At 45.3% G+C, this 20,910-nt stretch overlaps 1 protein-coding gene across 6 annotated transcripts in view; it reads left to right on the top strand.

The window, feature by feature from the left end:
- The first annotated feature begins 5,200 nt into the window (after positions 1–5,200).
- The window catches only part of RFX2 (regulatory factor X2), a 33,583-nt gene continuing 17,873 nt past the window's right edge, over positions 5,201–20,910 (top strand). For 2 of the 6 annotated variants that reach the window (XM_031557123.1, XM_031557122.1), the window contains exons 1-7: positions 5,201–5,332; positions 5,820–5,970; positions 9,911–10,023; positions 12,723–12,812; positions 13,821–13,897; positions 14,608–14,872; positions 19,449–19,523. In XM_031557123.1, coding sequence (XP_031412983.1) covers positions 5,925–5,970; positions 9,911–10,023; positions 12,723–12,812; positions 13,821–13,897; positions 14,608–14,872; positions 19,449–19,523 — 666 coding nt within the window. In that variant the 5' untranslated portion in view covers positions 5,201–5,332; positions 5,820–5,924. The remainder of the gene's footprint in view (positions 5,333–5,819; positions 5,971–9,910; positions 10,024–12,722; positions 12,813–13,820; positions 13,898–14,607; positions 14,873–19,448; positions 19,524–20,910) is intronic. The other 4 variants (XM_019610037.2, XM_010724879.3, XM_031557124.1 and 1 more) reach the window with 4 other exon arrangements.

Raw genomic sequence — 20,910 nt, 5'->3', positions numbered from 1 at the left:
AGAAAAGAAATGAAAGAAAAACCCGCAACACCCCACACCCTGCAGCCCCCCCGCTCAGTTACTATAGCAAAGACATTATTTGTCGATCCTCCCCGGGCTGCTGAAAATACCCGCTGACATATTTAGTGCGCTGGCGGCGCGCGCTGGGGCCGGTGGGGCTGGCACTGTTTGGTTTGGGAAGTGTTCCCTGCGTCGCACAGCAACGCGGCCCAGCCGCCGCTGCGGGCTCGGTCTCCTCTAGCAACCCGTGTTGCTCCCCAAACATCGCCCTGCCCGCTTCGTCACCCAACATCTGCCGGCTGCTCCTCCCATGCAAGCCGTGCATCCCGTGCTTTTGCTGCAGCCGTGCAGCCCCTGCGTTTTCTCCTGTTTTACGGAGCTGAAGTGGGGCTGCAGCTCCCCCCGTAGCACCCAGAAGTGCTCTCAGGACTTGAGGGAAATCTAACCGTCTTGCTTCCCCCCTCGTAGGGTTTCACAAGGACTCAAATCTCTCAGCTTGACCTACAGTGCAGCGCTCGGGATGTGCTTTTAAAACCGAACCTCTATGCTGCAGATGGGCAGAACAGAGCGGTCCAGTGCTATCTGAGCCCCTCTCGGGGCAGGCAGAGGCAGCTGAGGGCTGGGGAGGTTGTTGGGAAGCCACCCACTCAAATCTCCCGGCCAAAAGCACTGCCTGCTGGGATTCCTCAGTTGGATCAAGTTATAACTCAGTTATTCCTCATTTGGTAACAGACAGTGGTTTTTTCTTTGTGGACATGATTGCTGCGAAGTACAAACTGCTAGACCAGCATGCATTGAAGACTTTATCTTCTCCCTTTCAACTTGAACGCATTCTGTCCTATTCTTGTCCTCACCAAAAATACAGCCGTGCCATTCTCCAAGTGCACAGTATTCCAGTACATATTCCTAAATGTTTTCTTTAGGGAATCTGAAGCAGCCTCCCCTTTTCTTAGCTTTTCCAAGAATTGTGGTTTTAGAGAGCTTGTGGTTTCAATCTGGGGGGTCGTGTTTAGTCTGCAGTACACTTGTCAATAGCTGTATGAACAGTAAATCTCCATAGGACAAAGCCCAGCTCCTTCTCCCTCTCACTGCTAGCAGTGCACTGCTGTGGAAAGCAGCTGTTTCTGTCCCTGGGCTGCAATAACGTGCACAAAATGCTGCAGTGAATGAGCTGGCAGAAGCTGGGGGCTCCAGTTCAGGACCCCCTTTCCATACTAGCCTGTGCCTCCCAGATGAGCGTGGTCCCAAATGCACACAGCCAATGTGGGTTTTGAACATGCAGCTATTTTACTGTACGTGCACAGGAGAATTGCCAACAAACAAACCCCAAACTCCCAAGAAGAGGTTGCCCCAGAGGCTCATTGGCAGCCTTGTGTCCTCCTTGCTCCATGTGAGGTTTCACCCTGGCACAGGGCGCTGCACAGAGGGTGAGACCTCTTTTCTGCAGGGCAGGAGCAGAACTCAGCCCACTGCAGTGCTCTGCCCCAGTAACACCAGTCCCCAGCACAGCCTGTCAAAGCATCTTGTGCATGGATGGAGAGATGCTGCAGTCAGAGCTGGGTCAGGATGAAGACTTGACTGCTTCTGGTTCCTTTCCTTGCCCAACTCCTTTGGCTTCTTAAACTACTTCCTTGTACCATGTTTTTGTGCACCATATGGTGAAAGCTCTCCCCTAAGTTCAGCTGCTTTAAAATCTGATTTGAAGTCGTCTCTTTTCTGAATGGCCACAGTTTACGTTTGTGGCTTGTTCTGCTTAACTTTGTTAAGCACCATAACACTCGAGAGTGGTGCTGTGAAAATAAATAGCAATATTGGGCTGCGTTGGCAGCAGTCACTCCTGCTTACCAGATGGGCACGACGGGACCAGCTGCTGCTGCCCCATTTCTAAACAAAGTACTGCAGCACATCTCTACTTCAGGCTTGATGTGTCAGGAGGGTGGCCAGCCTTGAGATCTTCTGAAGGATTCTGTAGGCTGAGCAAGTCAATGATGGACATGTAGGTCCAGATTCACTTGGAGTTAATTTAAAATAAGGGACATCTTCCAGAGTTCTATGCCACAGCTATAAAAGGGGATTCTACAAAAGCACATCCAGTGTTACACATCACAGTACCCAGTCCTCAAAGGGACTAAGTCCTCTGGACAGCATGAATGCATCCAGGTACTGAGGGCAGCGTGGGAGCAGCTGGGATGGGGTTATGCTGTGATCCAAAACAGCACTTCGAAGGTTTGTCCTAGAGAGCAGCCTTCACAATGTTGTGCCAGAGTATTGCCTGATAGACTGCACTTCCCCTATTGAACCACAGCCCTGGGAAACCCTGCAGTATACAGATTAAAAATATGGGAAGATGATGAATTGGAGCCCAGAACTTGTGCTTGCTTTTACCACGTGTTCACTGCATGTGTTGCAGGTGGTACCCAAAAGGCCACGGTGTGGAACAGGGCTCAGTGTGTGACATTTTTTTCCTCCTCCCAGATGCGAAAGCCTCCTGACTGCCCAGCAATCTCCAGAAGTTCTCTTGGGCAGCACTGTTTTCCATGGCTATAACAAAACTTTTCTGAAGTTAAGATTTAGCTAGTTCATAGAAAGGATACAAGGACTTTCAAGCACTTCTTGTCAGGGCTTTGCCAGTCTGAAAACCTGGAGCTGTGGGACTTTTCTTTAAGAACAAGCATCTGGGGCTGTCACAGGTAAGGTTCTGGGGGGTGGAATGCAGCACAGCAGAGAATGGGATGGTGCTGGCCTTCCTGTTCCTACACACCAGAAGGGATGCGTTCAGGTCTGGGGGATTTCAATCCCACTTTTGACACCTGGGGAGTGTTAAAGTCATTGGGCTAAAACGAAAAAGGGACAGTCTTATGGATGGGAGGGGGAGCCACTGAGTTCTTTTGCCGGTGCTCAGGTCTGAGCTCTGAGCACACAGGATTTGTAACCAGGCTGTTCCCAGCAGCATTGACCCATCACAGCTCTGCTGCTCCATCTAAGCTGGCTCTTAAGGAAACTCCACTCGAGCAGCCAGCACTGAGATGTTCCCAGCTCTCTCTTGCCACTGAAAGTCACTTTTAAAGAAACAGCAAAGGTTACTGAGCTGCTGTTATGCAACAGTTATGTATATATGTCTGTATATATATATATTACATGACTGATTCCATGAAATCCAATTAAAGACTGTGTTTATATTTATATAACAGTATATTATTAACTACTGCTAATAAAAGCTGTTCCAAATTTGTATTTTTCCATGAGGACCGTGTTTCTGAAAAAACAGCCATCGTGCTGCTGCCCTCAAAACTCATGTTTTGGATTTATCTGGGTTTCCAGGTAACTGGAGCTCTTAGACGAGCAGCGGTTGCTTCTGTTTTAAATTAATTTAACCTAATCAGAGGAAGGCTCTGGTGCCTTCTCTGTTCATATCATTTTGAAGCAATTTAATAAGCAGCCTTTCCAGAATCAGCTTATTATCAAGTTCCTTGTCATATTTGCCTTCCCTTTTCCATCCCCTCCACTTAGCACTGCTTATTAAAAGGCTAAAGGTCATGACATGCAGTTCAGGACACCTTTCAGATGAGGCTGCTCAAGTGCCAGCTCCTGTTTATCTGGAATACTCACTGTGTCACTCGAGGTGACAAGGGCACATTCATGCTCAGAGCCAGGGATGCCCAAGTTTTGCCCCATTTTGCTGCTGAGTTTGGCAGGGCTCTCCTATCCTGTGGGACACAAACAGAAGAAGGAGAACGTCATTGCTCATGGGAATCTCACTGCCCTTCTCTGTGCAGCCCTAACTGCTCCTCTGAACCCAGCTCCTTCTGAACGCTGAGCAGAAAGGATCTTCCACAGCTCCCAGAGCAGCTAGAAGGGAGTAAGAAAATACTGTGGCTCTCCAAAGTTGAGCTGGTATCACGTTTTCTGTACATATAATATTTTGGATAAGGAATGGCCTTCCTTTGGATATAATGTCTGGATAAGGTCTTTCAGTACTTAAAGGGAACTTATGAAAAGAAAAGAGATTGACTTTTCACACGGTCTGACAGTGGTAGGACGAGGGGGAATGGCTTTAAACCAAAAGAAGGGGAGATTTAGGTTGGATGTGAGGAGGAAATTCTTCAGTCGGAGGGTGGTGAGGTCCTGGCACTGCTGCTGAGAGCCATGGGTGCCCCATCCCTGGAGGCCCAAGGCCGTGGATTGGGCCCTGGGCAGCCTGAGCTGGGAGGATTAACTAGCTCATGGCAGGGAGTGGGACTGGGGGGAGGGTGCTGGAGGGTCCCTTCCAGCCCAAACGAGGTGTACTCAATACTAACAACCATGCTGGGAGCTTCACCCCGAGTGTTTGCTTAGTGCGTGAAGGAGGTGACAACTTTAATCCTAACCACGGATACAACCACCCAATGGTGATCTGTTTCTGTTGGTTTCACAGCCTTGGAACTCCATTTCCCTGAAGCAGAATGCTGGGTGCAGGCGTGGAGACATGCCTGTCCACATCCTCGGTTCAGAGCCGTGTGGCAGCAGCCCACAGTTCCTCCAGCCATGAGTTTAATGGGCAATGGGAAAATAAAATATTTTCCTGATAGGGATTTCAGGGAAACGCCTGTTATTTCTTGGAGATATCATGCTTTGGAGACAAGCACTGCAGGAATAAAGGATGCGTGGAGGCAGGAAGTGAGCTGGGTTTGGTACAAGGATTTGCCTTCATTCTGCTCTATGGTGGTATAATTCATGTGGTCACGTTTTTATTCACGTAATATAGAAATGTGTTTTTTTCCAAATAAAGACAGTTCCTTTCTGTGCTGTAGTTAAAACACAGCTAATGCCTTTAAACAGAGACTAAGCAAAAAATGCTGAAAGAAATGGAAAATACTGAAGAAAACCTCAAAGAAAATAAATGTAGCATAGAAGGTTGTAGATAAAGTCAACAGTTGGTGTTCATCTGCTAGAATAGAAAGAAGATCTGCTATTTTCTGTATTCCTTTTATTGGTTTTGAACACTTCTGAGTTTATTGAGGGTCCTCAGTAGTGAATCTGTTAAAAGCAGAAACCCTACATCCTTTGTCTAGAGACAAGTGGGTAGATAAACGGGGGAGTAAATACCATTTAGAGCTTGTGTAGAACTTGATGGTTAAATAATATTTTTATTTCTTCTGAATCCAGTTGTTGCCATTCTGTTTTTCCTATTTATTCAAGCTCCACGCCAGTTAAACCTGAAAAAAGTTCCAGAAAGCAAATAACTATTTTAAATTGTAAACGTTCCCTTCAAAGTATGCAGAAAATGTACAAAATCAACCAAACAGAAAAAAAAGCAGAAATTGAATTTCGATCCAGCAAGTCAATGCTTTGGGTAAGAAATTGTTCATTTTTTCTAATTAAACTTCAGCTTTCCCATTGCTACGTGTTTCCCATGTTGGGATTTTTGGTAAAACACCAACTATTATGGGATTTCCATAAAAATCTCAGAGCTGTATCACAATCCTGTGCATTGAAAAGTGACTGCTTCTGATTCCCTGGTTGTTTTACCCCTTGGTCAGCCTGAAGTCCAGCAAACCAAAAGAAATCATGGAGCAGAAACTGGGCTCAATTCAGCATCCTGGCTGTTGGGTACTGCAGATCTCATTAACTAATGGTAACATTAAAGAAGCACAAAGATTACCCAGTGCATTCATTTAGGGTGAAGACTACTATAAATTCCCTTAGCAATCACATCTGGTTCTTCAGGCTTCCCACTGTTCTGTTGCATCTACCTGCACTTCATTTTAGTTGTGTGTTTTGATGTAACCAAGCTCCGTTCCCATTGCTGCCTGCATTCTGATTTTGGTTTTTATCTTCAGTCCCTGCTATAGGATGTCTGACAACATGTGCAGGTGGCGATTGAAAACTCAGGATCCCTTGTTTTAGCAGGAGAGCTAAAGCAGTTGGCATTTGCTTCCTGTTTAATGAGCATGGCATCAGAAATAAAGAAGGAAGACATGATGATAGCAGGTTTGCCTGGAAAAATGAACTTTTTTCTTTCTGTCTTCATTTGAAATGTAAGTCATGAAGCATGTCCTTCAGTCTTAGGTTTACTAGTGATTCCTGTGCTTTGAGGCAATTATTTTGCTGGCGGATTTTTATGCCCCATATTTAAAGTCCAGAAATCCCCTTGGAGGGGCAGTGCTAAGCCCATTCTCTAATGGCAGTCGCAGTCAGTGGAATCACCCAACAGAAGCATTAGCATCTGCTGAGGTTTACTGTAAAACTTAACAATATATGGCTGAGAATTTGTCCCAGAGGTAGAACTATTGACTATTTTTTATTAAAGACAACAAACAAGAGGAACCTCATCCGAGACATTTTCCTTCCCCTCATTTCTGCCCTGGTATTGTATTCCATTTCAAAAATTCTGCCAGGAAAAAAATGTAATAAAGATGTAAAAAAAGGAACGTAAAAAGTTTAAATAAGATCAAAGGATGACCAAGTAAGCTTTGAAAAGCAAATTCAATTTTTCCCCACTGTAAAATGGTTCACAATATGTTTTGCCTTGCACTGAGAATGTAAATCACTGAAACGAGCCATGTTAGTATTCTCAAAGCAACACTGGTATGCTTGAACTATTATTCTGGATTAAAAAAAGGCACTCACTGTTTGCTGGTGTAGGGTAGGTAGCTCCTGTGTTTTACATTTGCACCTTAAAAATGTAGCTATGTAAATGCAAGACCTAGATGCCATCCATGCACCTCACACTGCTCTCACCCGTGAGAATCACACCAGTGTGCCAGTCCCACTCCAGGACTTCCTGCCTCCAGCAAGGCTGCTCTTACATGCAGAAAAAGTAAGGGAGGGGTGGCCAGGAGGAGCAGCACTTGCACCCTCTCCTATTAAATCTGGGCAGCTGGAGAGCTGCAGCCCTGCTGAATGAGGAGCAGAACAGCAAAGAGAAACAATCCGAATACTTTTCTGGGGCAGGCTCCCTGCTCTGGCTCTAATCAGCAGCAGTTATTAAGACAATTGAGGTCTCAGCATTCAGCAGTGAAGCTTTTTTGTTTGAGCGTCCAGGAGCTGATAGTTTACATTAAAGTGTTCCGTGGAAAAATACTTGGAGCTCCTCTTCACCTCTGCGTTCTGTTGAGCCCTGGCTGCTGGGACCCCACGGTGCTGGGTGCTGGGCTCCCATCCTGTGGCTCCTGGGAGGTGGCTTCCACCCCAGCTGCAGGACAAAGCTTTTGGATGCCCCTCACTACAAACCAGAATGTGGAAAACATTGCAAAGTGCTCCCTTATCTCTGTTTTCCCAGCGTTTTGGAGCTGGTTTGGGCAGGACAGATTAACAAAGGCAAGGCTATTTACATGAAGGCCGTGAGATTTATGAATGAAGCAGCAACAATTGGAGTTTTATCAAGCCCCAGGCTTGCAGCCTGACTACTTGTCTTTCTCAAACACATTCAGTCTTTGACAGCTCTCTGAGGCCAGTGCTTGAAAAACACCTTACAGAAGGGAGCAGGATCGCTTTTTTAGGAGTGGGAAAACTGAAGCATAGGAAAGGGGAAGCATCCTGCTCAAGGTCACAGAGCAAGTTGGTGGCAGGACCAGAAATAGCACCCAGAAGTTATTAGCTTTTTCTGTATTTCCTTTCCTGTCACTGCTGTTTGCTTGGATACCGAGATAGCTGGGGTGTAAACAGAAGGTTTCCAGAGCCCAGCAGCCCTGCAGCCTGATTCATTCAGCGATGATGCAACGTGGAATCCAGATTTCTGCACCGCCTCCTGCAGCCGCTGCTGTGATGCCATGCGTGATGTCACCGTCAGGTTGAGCAGCTTTGAGACTTGTCTGAACCTGAAATGCACAGTTGCACGGGGCCTCTCTCACTGCAGTTTTATTCCTTCTGCAGGGGCAGATTCCATTCTGCTAACTGGAGAAATAACTAAGTTGTGGTTTTGCTCTTAACTCTGCATGGAGCTCTGGAGCATTGGGAGTTGGCTGTGGTTGCTGTTCCTCTCTGTGGCCCACTGGTGGCTTTGTTTAGCGCTGATTTGTTTCTCCATCTGTGCAGAGTCACCAGCCCAAGGGGCTGCCAGCCTGCTATGCTGCCATCAGCTGTTGGGAGGCACCAGACACCTTTCCCAGCTCTGTCGGTTACTTCTGCTGGGACAACTGCAGCCAACAGGGACCAAATCTGGAGCTGTGGGGAAATGACAGGGCAGCTTCTGAGCTACCAAGACTGCCAGGAGCAGATCTGCAAAACTTCCTGCAAGGTGTCCTTTCCCAGGCACAGGCTTCAGACAGGTGGCAGAACTGGCACCTAATTGGGGCTGTGCCCAACACCGAGCACCCATCACAAGTGTGTTCCATGCTGTGCATGCACAACTTCCAGCAAGGAGAATGAAAAGGCCTGGGATGTGCTTCCCTTCCTGTTAGAAAGCTGTTCCCCGTTGCTCCTTTGGTAGCTGTCTTTGGGATGTGGACAGAGATGTGGGGCACCATGCACTGGTTGCTTGGAGTGCAGGAATTCTGTTGATACTGTCAGCATCTCAGCAGCACAAATTACTGCTAGCAGATGGCATACACGGTTCTGTCTCTGCAGTTCTCAGGAAGTACAGGATGGCTTCAGTAGGAAATGAATTATTCTCTATGCAGGATGTTCTACTAATGAACAAAATAATAGTAAGTCCTGTACATGTGTTTTGGGGTCCAGCACTTCTGTGTCTGTCCACCTTGTCTGGAAATACAGCTGCAGATGTCATTGGATTCTTTGTTGTCATCAGTAACAGAGCCTGTGTTTTATAACAAATCTGAAACTAATGGTGATGATTTCTTTTGGCAGCAGGCAGTTCATCTTCTGCCTCTCTCTGCTCTCCTTTGGTCACTGGGGGAAGCCAGAAGACAAATGATCAGCAGGGCTGAGGCACTGGTAATTCTGAGCTATCAGAAAAGTGCACTCAAGTGTGATTCTTGCAGCCATACTTGAGATCTTTCTGCAGACCTGAAATCCAACATCTGCCCCTGTCAGAACCATTCTCAGATTTCTTTTTGCCACAACAGCAACGTCCAGAGTATCCCTAAACTTCTCATTGTCCCTTTTGCTTCTTCAATTGCACAAAGCTGAAGGAGAAGTTCAGATACTGAAAGGGGCAGGAAAATAAAACTGAAAGGATTCCACCCCATTGTTCAGAGGCTGTGCAGCACACAGCAGCAAAACTGAGGAAGGAGAAATGACTGCTTAAAATGTGGATGTTTCTGAATTTGCCGGTTCAGAAGTGATGGCAGAAACATTTTGAAAGCATTTTAAATGAGAACTTTCACAGCAGTCCCCTTAGGGTGGGCAGCACATAGGGCAGGAGGGTGATGGCTTAGGTCCTGCTTTGGGGGACATGGAGACGATGAAGTGATGTGGGACTTGGCTGAGGGCAGAGGAGTTCCTTGGAGGTTTGGAATGGCACTCAGCCTCTGCTTGTTCTCTGCATTCATGTTTGATCACTGGCTGTGATTGAACGCCCCAATTGGACACCCACTTTCAGAATGCAGCCCCAGGCAGGTACTGCAATACAAATTTTACAGTAACCATGATAAAGCAGAAGGGAAGAATAAATGGCTTTAAAAATATGCTCTTACTCTTACAGATCTGTAGTTATCCCTCGCTATGACACAATAATTTTCCAGTGCCACTTTTTTGTTATATTTAGAAGTGCATTTTCTGTTCCTTCCCTCCCCTTTCTGCGGAACAATTGTGCAACTTTCTTTTTTCTTAATATAATACCGCATTAAAATTAGATCCAAGACTAAAAAGAGCCCTCTGTGTAGGAAGGTAGCTACCTTCCTTCCTATCACTCCCCCTGGGTCTTCCACTGGGATTTTGCTCCATTTAGATGCCGGTTCCTGAACCTTCTGGCTATGGTGAGTGAGCGTAACAGTGCTTCCTATGCTGATGTCCCTTCTGCTCTCTCCAGCAGTGAGCATGCAGAGTTCAGAGGGTGGATCAGACTCAGCAGCTTCCGTGACACTTCATCCTTCTGCATCGGCCCAAGCTCCAGTGGTGCAGCCAGTGCCAGCCTCACAGCAGGTAATGTATGCACAGCTGGAACGCCGTTTCCATGGAGAAGGGACCAGTTCTACCAGTAGATGTATTTTAATCCAGGATCTTATTTGGGGAAAGAGTTTGCTAATCAGTTTGTTGAGGCAGCGGTGAGAAACTGTGCTTGGAGATTGTGTTGATCGAGGCCAGAGGTACTTAGCTGTGTTAGCACTGCTTTTAAAGCCCAGAATTTAGATTTTTATCTTAGCTGCCTAAGGAACTCACTTTGTGCCAGTTTGATGTTTTCTCAGTATGATATCTTGCTGTCATTTGTTGTGTCAGTAAAAGCAGCAGACAATGAAACTATCCTTAAAGACATCTCTATCAGAAAAGTCAAGATCAAGAGAAAAAGAGAGGGGGAATGCTAAGCAGGTGTGGGTGGAGGAGTCAAAAGGAAGCCTCTTCCTTTTGTGGGTGGATCCTAACATGTTGAATTAGGGAGAGGGGAGATATTCGTGATGTATTTGCATGAATACAATGCTCTTGGAAGGCCTCCTGATAGGAGAGATGAATTAATTGATGAATGAAGACTACCTAGTACAAAACGGGAAGTGTTAAGTATCACTGTAGTTCCTTTTTGTGCCGTTTGGGGAACTGTCAGAAGAACTTTCCATCACAGTTAAGGAAGCTGAAGGCATAAGAGAATGGGTGGGTGTAGCTGAGCTACACCCTTCTCTCCAACTCCCAAGTGAGCAGAAGTAGCTGCCATTGGATGCTGATGGGAAGTGACAATTAAAAATAGTGAATTGGTAGGAGCACTTTGTCCATTAGGACTTGGGCATCCACATCGTGCAACTCGGCATTTGGCCAGCCCTCTGTCTTCCTGCAGCCTTCCCAGCATTTATCCAGGTGTTGTTTCTCATTTGTATGATAACAGTGTGAATGCTGGACAATAGCATAAAGTATCTTAGGGATTGTGTGAATTTGACTGTGACAACGTTAACGAAGTTTAGAAAACCTGCTGGCTTTGGATCATGAAATTACCCATCCAGCCTCTCCTAGTGCTGTTGTAATGACATGGCATATTGAGTGGAACTCCGTGGATTAAGGAAAACCCAGAGGAACTTGGAAGAAAGCTTGGAGGAGAAACATCCAGAGGGCCTCCCTCTCCCACCTGCAGGACAAAGGAAACACTAGGAATGAACTGCTGGCAGCAGGAGTGGTGTGAGGCTGAAGCCTTTGGTTTTGTTGATCACTGGTCTACCTTTCAGTGTGAGAGAAGGCTCTACGAACAGGATGGCCTCATCTTACAGGTTGGGGATGATTAACTATTTTGATTGGAAGCTGACAGGGGTAACTGGGCAGGTGGTGATGAATTTCAGAAGTAGCTGAGTTGGGCAGCTGTGCCAAAGGAGGAGAGATGTGTCATTTGGTAAAAGTAATGACAGAGAATGAATGAAAAGTAGGAGAAACGAACAATTCTCAGTGAGACTTGGAGGCAGTTGGCATTGCCAAGGTCTGACTTGAAAAAGGGCTTTTAATGTTCCTTTGGTCACAGCCTCTTTTGGAAATAAAACAGGCAAAGTGATGGCAGGCGTAATTGTCGGTGTCCTTATCGCTGTCTCAGCTGCAGGATCTCAAATGTATCCAGACTTGTGAAGGTCTCCATGGGGGGCTGGTGATGCAGGGACTGTGTAATTATCATATTCCTGGTAATTCTGCAGGAACAGAATTTCTGGCTGGTTACAAAGGCCATGTCTGGGAGGGTATTAGAGGACTAAAATTCATAAATAGAGATATGACAGCCAGTAATTGTCAGGGTCTCTTCTAGGACTCATGAGGGATTGTTTTGCAGCTGTTTATTCTGTTGGCCCAGTTTGCTGGGTATTTTTAAAGCTTCAAGCTGCAGAGGATGACTGTCTCCTTGGAGAAGGTCCTCATCATTTTAAAATGCCATACAGATATTTGGCTTGAATGTTTCCTTTCTTACTTTCATGCCAGTATCCAAGTCTCTGTTCCCATGGGCCTCACTGAATCATTTCTTTCCATCCGCATTTGTTTTTCTGGATCTGCAAGGTACTTAGCACTCTTCAAGACATGCCCAGCCTCCACCACAGTGTGGAGTGTAATGCAAAGAACAAGAGGGCAATGGAAAGGACAAGTAAAGGTAGAGGACAGTGTTCTGGAGTGAGCACTACAGGGCAGCACAAGTCAAATCTGTGCCCTTGGTGGCACTAAGGCCAGTAAAGGTGCAGAGCCATCCTAGATTTGGAGTGGTGGAAGCCATAACATCTGTGGTTTGTTGGAGAGTGCAATTTCATATCACAGGAGGCAGAAAGTGGCTCGGTGTAGCAGAAATAAAAGAAGAAGCTTTGCAATTTTAGGAGGAAGATGTAAACATACGAGGAAAGTTCTTGTGCTGCATCTGAACCTCCTGCTGAACTCCTCCTGTTGAATCCCTCCTGTTGAACTTTTCCTGTCAATCAGCTGCTTTCTGCTACTCTTTTATTTTCCATGGAGAAATTCAGAAATCGTGGATGTAGTTCTCCACTTTTCCCCAGTTCTGGGTGCTGAGTTCAGTCTGGTATCACTGCAGATTACATTGAAGGGGTGGGGGACCACAGGGATGCCAAGTAAGAGTTGTCCTGTCTCCCAGAAAGTTTGAAAGGGAATAGCTGACTATGACGTGTGTTACAGAGTGACAACAAGCTGAAATAAGTGTGTGTTAATGTATCTTCTTTTTGCAGAGGGTTTTGGTGCAAGCAGCAGGCTCTGCTCCCAAAGGAGCGCAGATGCAGCAAATCTCTGTTCCCAGAGTTCAGCAGGTTCCACAACAGGTAATGTCCCCACGGGGAGACCCCACACAGGGACCCTGTGTCAGCAGGACTGGACACTCTCCCCATCTCTCATGTCCCACACTGTATTAGATTCTGTGAGAAATATCTCCTTTGAAAGATCCACAGTGTTAATTAAAGAGCTGTGTGCAACTGGAGACCTGGTGATCACTGTGAAAGCAGCTTTCTCCATCTCTCCCTCTCCTTAGACTGGTAATAAAATAAACTCTAAAGATATTTAAGGTTTAGAAAAAAACTTTGCTATAGCAGGTGTCTTGCATACGTTTGAAGATCTGATGTTTGATTTTAATTGCCATTTAGTAAGCAGGACTTCTCCGTAAAAATTTTTTGGAGGCAAAGTGTCTGGGATTATTTTTAAGTTACACAGAAAAATCTACTGGCTGCATGTGGCTTCGTAGGAAGTTTGGGTGACTGAGAACCAAGCAAGTGTTTTTATTTATCTGAACTTTGCCTTTTGCAGCCCTTGTTTCCTAAGAAACCAAGCATATGTGGTGCTGCCTCACGTGGACAGTGAGTCTGACTCCTTTGACTTTTTCCTCTAGCAGTTTTTTATTTGGTTGCTCAGTTCCAGAAAAACTTGACAGAGGGCAACCACATATCTCCCAGACCAACAAGAAAGTGGGCTGGGATGCAGATGGACGCTGCCAACCTCTCTGAATGAAAGGCTGCAGTGTGATCTCACCCTTATTAGTCAGCAGAGAAGCAGCCCTCAGATGTGTGTGTGGAGGAAACCCAGCTCCATTGTTTCCACTGCTCATGGAGCAACTACTTATTTATTAATCTTAATTTGAACTTTTAAAATAAATACGTCCCTTGGGATTCCCAAGCGTGTGTATTTTGGGGTTTTATTTTTGTTGTGATTTTCTTTTTTTGTTGAAGAAAGCCTAGATGTCAAGGTAAGGTTGAAAGTTAAGGATGCAGTATATAATTTGTCTCGCTGTTCCTAGGCAAGGACATGTCTCTAACTCAGGCTTATGATGCTTGTTTTAGGTGCAATCCGTGCAGCACGTCTATCCATCCCAGGTCCAGTATGTGGAAGGAGAAGCTGTCTATACCAATGGAACCATGTAAGAGTCTTTTACTCTGTTCACCTCTCCACACTGGGTCTAAGCAGTTTGGTCCTCCCAGGCTTCTCGTAGTCCAGCACTGCTCCCTGGCACTGCCTGCCATTCAAAGGTGGAAGGGAAGGAACTTTTTTGCATGCTGTATCATGTGTGTGGGTGCTAGACTTTAGGCAGAGATGTTGTCCTCATGAAAGGAGCGTTCTCTATCGAATCCTGCTCTCCCTCATATGAAATGATCCAGTATTTTCCTCTCCCCTGCCCTCTGCAGTGGAGAGCTGGGGCAGGCTTAGGAACCAAAGAATGATTTTTATAGGGAGAAAAGGGCTTTGTAAGATTTCCTCTTGCCTCTCTCTACTGGGACCCTCTTTGTGCCCCTGCTTGGGTCCTGCTGCCCACCGGGATGCTCTCAGCCTCCACACTTAGGATGAGACAACTGCAAGGTGATCACAGGGCTCTGTGTGCAGGCACACTGCTTGGATAGGCTGTGGGTGTGGGTCTTTGCTTCAGGGCTGTCACAGGACAGATTAATGATGTCAGAGTTGACTTTCATGGCAGAGTTCAATTTCATTGAAGCAAATCCCTCCGACAATGGAGTCGAGGCCTTTTTTAAAACATGGTGCACGTTGCAGAAGCCATTGTCTGTGAGATTAGATCTGTAAGCTCCCCTCCATCGGCGCGTGCTCCACATCCTAACCCGATTGTTCCTTTGACAGACGAGCCGCCTACTCCTACAACACCGAAGCTCAGATTTACGCCCCTAGCAGTGCAGCTTCCTATTTCGAACCGCAGGGAGGTGGAGCTCAGGTGACTACAGCGGCATCCTCTCCTACAGCCATTCCCTCTCACAACATGGTGGGCATCACCATGGACATTGGGGGAAGTCCGATCCTCTCCAGCTCGGGAGCCTATCTCATTCATGGGGGGATGGAAAACACTAGACATTCTCTGTCACATACTTCACGCTCCTCTCCAGCAACGGTATGTAGCCCTGCAGATGTTGTAGCTCAGGGGCCCGGAATTGTTCCAAGGGAACTGAAAAGCCTTCAGAAAATAAATTCTCCTATCATTATCACAGTGTATATGTCTGTATAACATGTCATGCAAGTGCAAGGAAGAGAATAGACACTGGTGTTTTGCATGGATATTTACCCCAGAGTTTGGGATGTCTCTTACTGGCAGGCAGAAGCTTGTCAAATGTTTTGAGCAGATCATTCATACACTGAAATTATGCAGCATGGAGATAAGAGTTATGTTCTCAGAGTTTGGGGGTTTTTCTTTCCCCAAGCAAAATGTTTTGGCTTTCCAATTCAAAAGAATTGTCTATGTTAACATTTTTTAATAACATCTGAACACGAGGCTTATCCCAAAGTAAAGAAATATATATTTTTATAAAGAAACCTGAAAAGTCCATTATTAACACAGTGAATAATTACTGCAAAAGGTATGTCAAGCTGATTTCTCCAAATTCGCAATGACTGAAAAGCTTTCATGTATCTCCTACACCACTGTGTATTCTGTCTTTGCCATATGTTACAGAAAATGTATTGTAGGGATAATACTGCTCTTACACAAACGTCTAAAGGTCTAATATTTTTAATTGTGTCTTTCCAACAATCAGAGGTGCCAGGTTTAGAAGCATAACTGTACAACTGTATGGGACTATGAGAGATAGCTTCACCTAAAGCAGCCTTCCTGTGGCTAGAAGCTATCACAGTTTTGTCTGAGAATCTACAAAGTCTTAGTAGCAACTGTTGCCAAGAGTTGGTTGGGGTTTGTATTCTGGGACAGTATTCACCTTCCTTTTCACCTGACGTTGGTGTGTGACTGTGTGTATACATTTCTGTGTAAATGTGATTACAGATATAGGTGCAATTGAGTACATGTGGCTGGATTTTAAAACATGAAAAGCACTACTTAGGGTGAAAAATGGGAGCTGCTGGCTACTGAGCTCTCTTGAATCTCTGGCCAACAAGGCTCCACTTTCTTGTCCCACAGCATTTTAAAACACAGATTTAAAAGATTTTGGATTTTTGTGCCATGATTTGTTGCCTTTGATCCCACAGTGAATGCGTTCTGCCTTAGGTAGAAATACCTGTCAGTGGGGAACAGTCTTTAGCTCAGGGTGAAGGAGAAAATGTGGTGACAACTGTAGGAATAAGTGGCAGATTCACTGGATTAGCAAATTTCTTTTGTCTATGTGTTTTAATTACTCAGAGTTAAGAACCAGCACTGGAACTTCCTCTGATTTTGCTCATGCTTATTATTTTGAGGGAAGTAGCTGCTGATCATGTCACCTGCGTGGGACTGCATCTTGCAAAGCTGCACAACATTACTTTTTTTTTTCTTTATTTCCATGGCGATGGACACAGTGTAAAAAGCCCAAGTGTGGTGTGTCAGTACAAATGTCTCATGAACAGATTTATTTTGTAGCTGTCTATCACATGAGATAAGCTGTTCAAGAAAAAAAAGAAAAAAAAAGAATTTAGGAAGTGACCTTTATGAAAATGCATCTGAAAAAAAAGTCACTCCGTTGCATGTAGGAATGAACTTTCAGAAGTGTCTGTGGCTCCTGTGGATAAGCTAAAGAGAGCTAACTAATGAATGATGCTTGTGTGGAAGATGGTGTAGGGATGTGTCCATCTGTGGCTTTCAGTTCTTTCAGCACAGACCAGAGCTGGAGGGAGATAAGGTAGATCTCCCAGGGACATTCAGAGCCATGATAGATGCTTTTAATTTCACACAGTAATGGGCAGACAAATAGTGGAAGGCAAGGGCAATATCAAGATAATGTCACTGGGAAATAACATTATTTTTATTTGCAGTGTTTCACTTAAACAGAGAATAAGGAAGCCTGGTATTGCAAGCCCGTAGACCTAACAAATACAGTTGGGGCAGTATTAAGAACTTTGGGAACTGTGGAGGGAACACGATTACAGCTCATGCAAATGTAGGCAAGGAAGAAATGTTTGCATGTGGCCTCAGGTGTGCAGTGGGAAGGGTTTGGGTGTCAACACAGCCAGCAGTGCAAGGACAGCAATGGAGATGCTGCTGCAAGGAACAGGGAATAGTGAGGGCTTGGAGGATGCTGACTGCTTGTGGCAGAGCCAAAACTGAGACCTCAGAGGGAAACCAAGGAGAGTATCTTCAAAGGGAGTGAGATGGGAACAAGGGATCACAATTAGCAATGGAATAAGAGCAGAGCTGCCTCAGGAGGTTGAGAGATGTTTGGCAAAGGGTGTATGCACACTAAAATAAAATCTTCAAATATTAAAAAGAAAAAACCCAGCGTCCTCCAAATCTGCTGGAATGAAGACGTTCTTCTTCTCCCAGTGGGCTGAATCAGAGCATCACACGGTTCTGTTTGGTGTCAGTACTGCCAGAGCACTATTAATCTTCATCTAAATTCATTCATCTGGGCCAGGAGGGGAAATCCCTGAGATCTCCTGTATGTAGGTCCTCAGAACTGTCTTCCTTCTGGTCCCAGTAACTCAGTCTTTACCCAATGCTCTCCAGTCCTTTCTTGGGCAGGTTTTGCTTGTCCAGCAGTTAGTGCGCAGTAGCTGAGAGGTGCTGCTGGTCTGTACAGCTATGGTTGCAAAATGACTGGCTGACTGTAAAGCAGCTTGTCTTCTACCTGCTGCACCACTCTAGGCAGCCCCTTTTTTTTTCCAAACAATTGCAGTTTTTTCCTGTGTCCTAGGATGGGGTAGAGAGCAGAACAGCTCTTCTTTAATGAGCTGATGACATTTCATCAGGGCACATGGTGCTTTTTAACTTCATAGTCAAGAAATTTAGCACCTCTTCTCATAGAGCAGCTATTGAACTGTTCTTTTATCAAATAGCTCTCCTTCATAAGGGACTGCTTAAAAATTTGCAGTCTTTTTTCTTTTTTCTGCAGATGTCAGGTGTCCGTTTGCATTGGACACTCACCAAAATGCCAAAAGGACAAGTGGTGCTTCTGTGTTTGCATAAGCAACGTTGCTCAACAGGCACTGCCCTGCTCAGCTGGCTCTGCCCCTGAACAGAGGAAGGAAATGGTGTCTCCCTCTCACACTTTGACTCATTTCCTGAAGGCTGCATCAGCAATCAATCTGTGCTGATGGGTTTTGGTTCCTCATGGTGCATCAGGGTGTGCAAGTTTTCTCAAAATCCAGTGAACCATATGCTTGGGCTGACCCTTTTTTGAATTCAGTGATAACTTACTGAGAGGTGCCACAGTGATGTCTGTTTGGGGCAGAAACCAAGGAGTTTATGCTGGAGGTTTTTGGACAGTGTCGCATTCATTCATACATGGATATGGCAAAGCCTGGACATTTTTTTACTGAACTGAGCTTCAGATGTTAGATCTCACTTCTCTGATAGAGCCTGGTTTTGTACTTGGCTGCTTTTTTCTCCATCCTTATCTTTGCCATGCTAGGAGTCAGTGCAAACTTGAGTATAGGGAGCTAGCTGTAGGTAAATGAGGCCATAAGCTGACTGATCAGCATGCAGATGTGATGCTTTTTGCACGCACCTCCAGATGCATGCGTGACCATGCATGTTAGATGGTGATAGATGCTAAACTTGATAAGAGATAGGTGCTGGTTGCAAGTTCTACAGCATGCTGCCTTATCCTGCCTGCTCTAATAGGTCACAGATAAAGGGTTTGGAGAACATCTACTGGAAACAGCAGGAACTGACAGAAAACTGCCAGTCCCTCAACCTGAGGTGCTTCTTTATCCTTCCACATTTGCAGAAACCTTGTGCTCAGGAGCAATAGAGCTCTGGACCGGCAGCATTCTGCTCAGTAGTTTGTCAGATTGCCACGGGAGCCCCAGCAGCAACACAAGAAGGGTGTAGGAGGGGGTCTCAGCACAGGGCAGCAGCAAGAGCTAGGCTGGGAGTAGAAGAGAAGGTAGGAAAGGGTAGAGGAAAGCAAGGGGTCTGCTCAGAAGCCAGGATGTATTGCTGTTCTCCCAGTTGCAGAAGCTCTGAGATCAGAGGAAATGAGTACAATAGCAGTCTGCATAATAGCAAAGATGCATTCCATTTCAGCTTGCACACTCCTTGTACCAACCCTCCTGGTGCCTCTGTTTTATTTCAATGCTTTTAGTTCTTTGTCAAAATTTTAAGAAGTAATAATAAGTTCATTAATCCCAGTTTTCCATGAAAGATCTGAGTACAGTGCACCTCCTCTGTACCAGTGCTCTTTGATTTGCTGCAGTACATCTATATGGTGGTGTTTTGGTCTAGGCATGAAAGAGAGAGGAGGAAAACTGCTTCCCCTTTATAGTGGGCAGTGCATACAGTGGAAGAGCAAATATCCCCATGTCTCCCTCTGTCAGCCTAACAGGGACTCTTGCTGTGTTGTTAGTTTGCATGCCATATAATAACGTCTTCGCAGCTTCATCCCATAAGGACTGTGCCTCATCTACTTGCTCTTTTCACAAGCCTGTTGATATAAAGCATAAATCATTCAATTATTAATAAGGGTAAAATCCTGGCTGTTGCTAACTATCTGATTTCCTTTCTTTTTCTTTTTCCTTTTTTTTTTCCCTGTGCACATTTTCTTTAGCTTGAAATGGCGATTGAAAACCTACAAAAAAATGAAGGGATTACATCACACAAAAGCAGTTTGCTCAACAGCCATGTAAGTCGCAATCGGAATTTACAACCTCTTTCCTGCTTTGGTAGAAGCATTATTTGTAGCTGTTTGGTGTATTCAAGAGCACAAAGCACTCAAAGCAGCCCATGATTCAGCTGTGCTGCCCAAAGCAGCCCTTTCCCAAGGAACAAGAATTGATGCAAAAACTGCCATGATGTTAATGTTTGTTTATGAGAATTTCTGGATTGTGTTAACTGCCTCTACCCTGTATTTATTTATTTCTTCTACCTTGCAATGGAAATTGCTGGCAATTAGGTAAACACATTTGAGGAAGTTCTTTCCTTTTGGTGAAATTGGAAGATGGCTGGAAAATAACTTGCAATTCTACAGCAATAACTTGGAGTGAATCATGACAAGTATCCCCTAGATTCCAAGTACCAAAAGCCTACTCCTATGAATACTTCATTGCCTCTTTCTGTGCCTCAGGAAGACCACTGCTGCTACAATGCTATGCTAAATCCATTTGCTAGGCCTCTCTGTTCTTGCTATGCCAATAACTTCCCTGCTTTGTGTGAAGTTCCTGCTGTTCTACTGGCCCTACTCAGGGTTTTCTGCGTCATGGTTTATGGCTTCCATGCAGTAATGCTTAACAGCAAGCACATGCTAGTGTCACATTTGAGGAGTCTAATTCAAGTCCTACTGAAGTCACTGGATTTGCCTTGACTTCATTGTGGTTTGAGTTAGGCTGAAGCATGTTCTGCTCTGATAACTCACAGTGCACTAAGTGGTACTTCCTTATTCTAACAAATTTAGTCTTGCTTTGTATTTGGAGGCAGATATGTTGTCATTCTTGAGTAGGTTTGACCTTTTCACCCTACGGAAATAGGCAGAGAAAATTAGAGGAACTTTCAAACTAATGTTCTGGTATCTTAAGCTGATTCCAAATTTCAAACCTGGGCTCCTGGGTGAGCTCAGTTCTTATTTCAGGTGCTAGAAACAGAAAGATCCTTGCTATAGCTGGGAAAATACACAGTTGTGGAATCAAGCTTTGATCTGAGCATCAGTGCACATCCTTCTTGCTCCAGGTTGCAGCCACACTTCTGCACCTCAGCCACACAAGTTTGACTAAGGGTAATGTCCTGCAGAATTGTTCTTGTTCGTTGCAGCACAGACAGGGGCAGAGTGGAGCAGGGTGAGGTATGGAGTGGAGCGGTTCTGAAGGAGGTTTGGAAAAAGCAGAAAAAGAACAGAGCAAGGAAAGTGAAGATGGAAAAGAGATTTCATCTGACTACAGGTCATATGGAATGGAGGTGGGGCCAGACCCAGCCTCCCAGCAGTGCCACCTCACTTCTTTCTTGCAGGACAAGACATCACTGCTCAGTGTTTGAGTCTCCTGGCTCAGTCCCGACCATTCTGCAGAGTGAAGCTGTGT

The sequence above is a fragment of the Meleagris gallopavo genome, chromosome 30 (genome assembly GCF_000146605.3).
Source record: "Meleagris gallopavo isolate NT-WF06-2002-E0010 breed Aviagen turkey brand Nicholas breeding stock chromosome 30, Turkey_5.1, whole genome shotgun sequence".
NCBI classification, from domain to species: Eukaryota; Metazoa; Chordata; class Aves; order Galliformes; family Phasianidae; genus Meleagris; species Meleagris gallopavo.
This window is presented reverse-complemented; position numbering and strand designations above follow the sequence as displayed.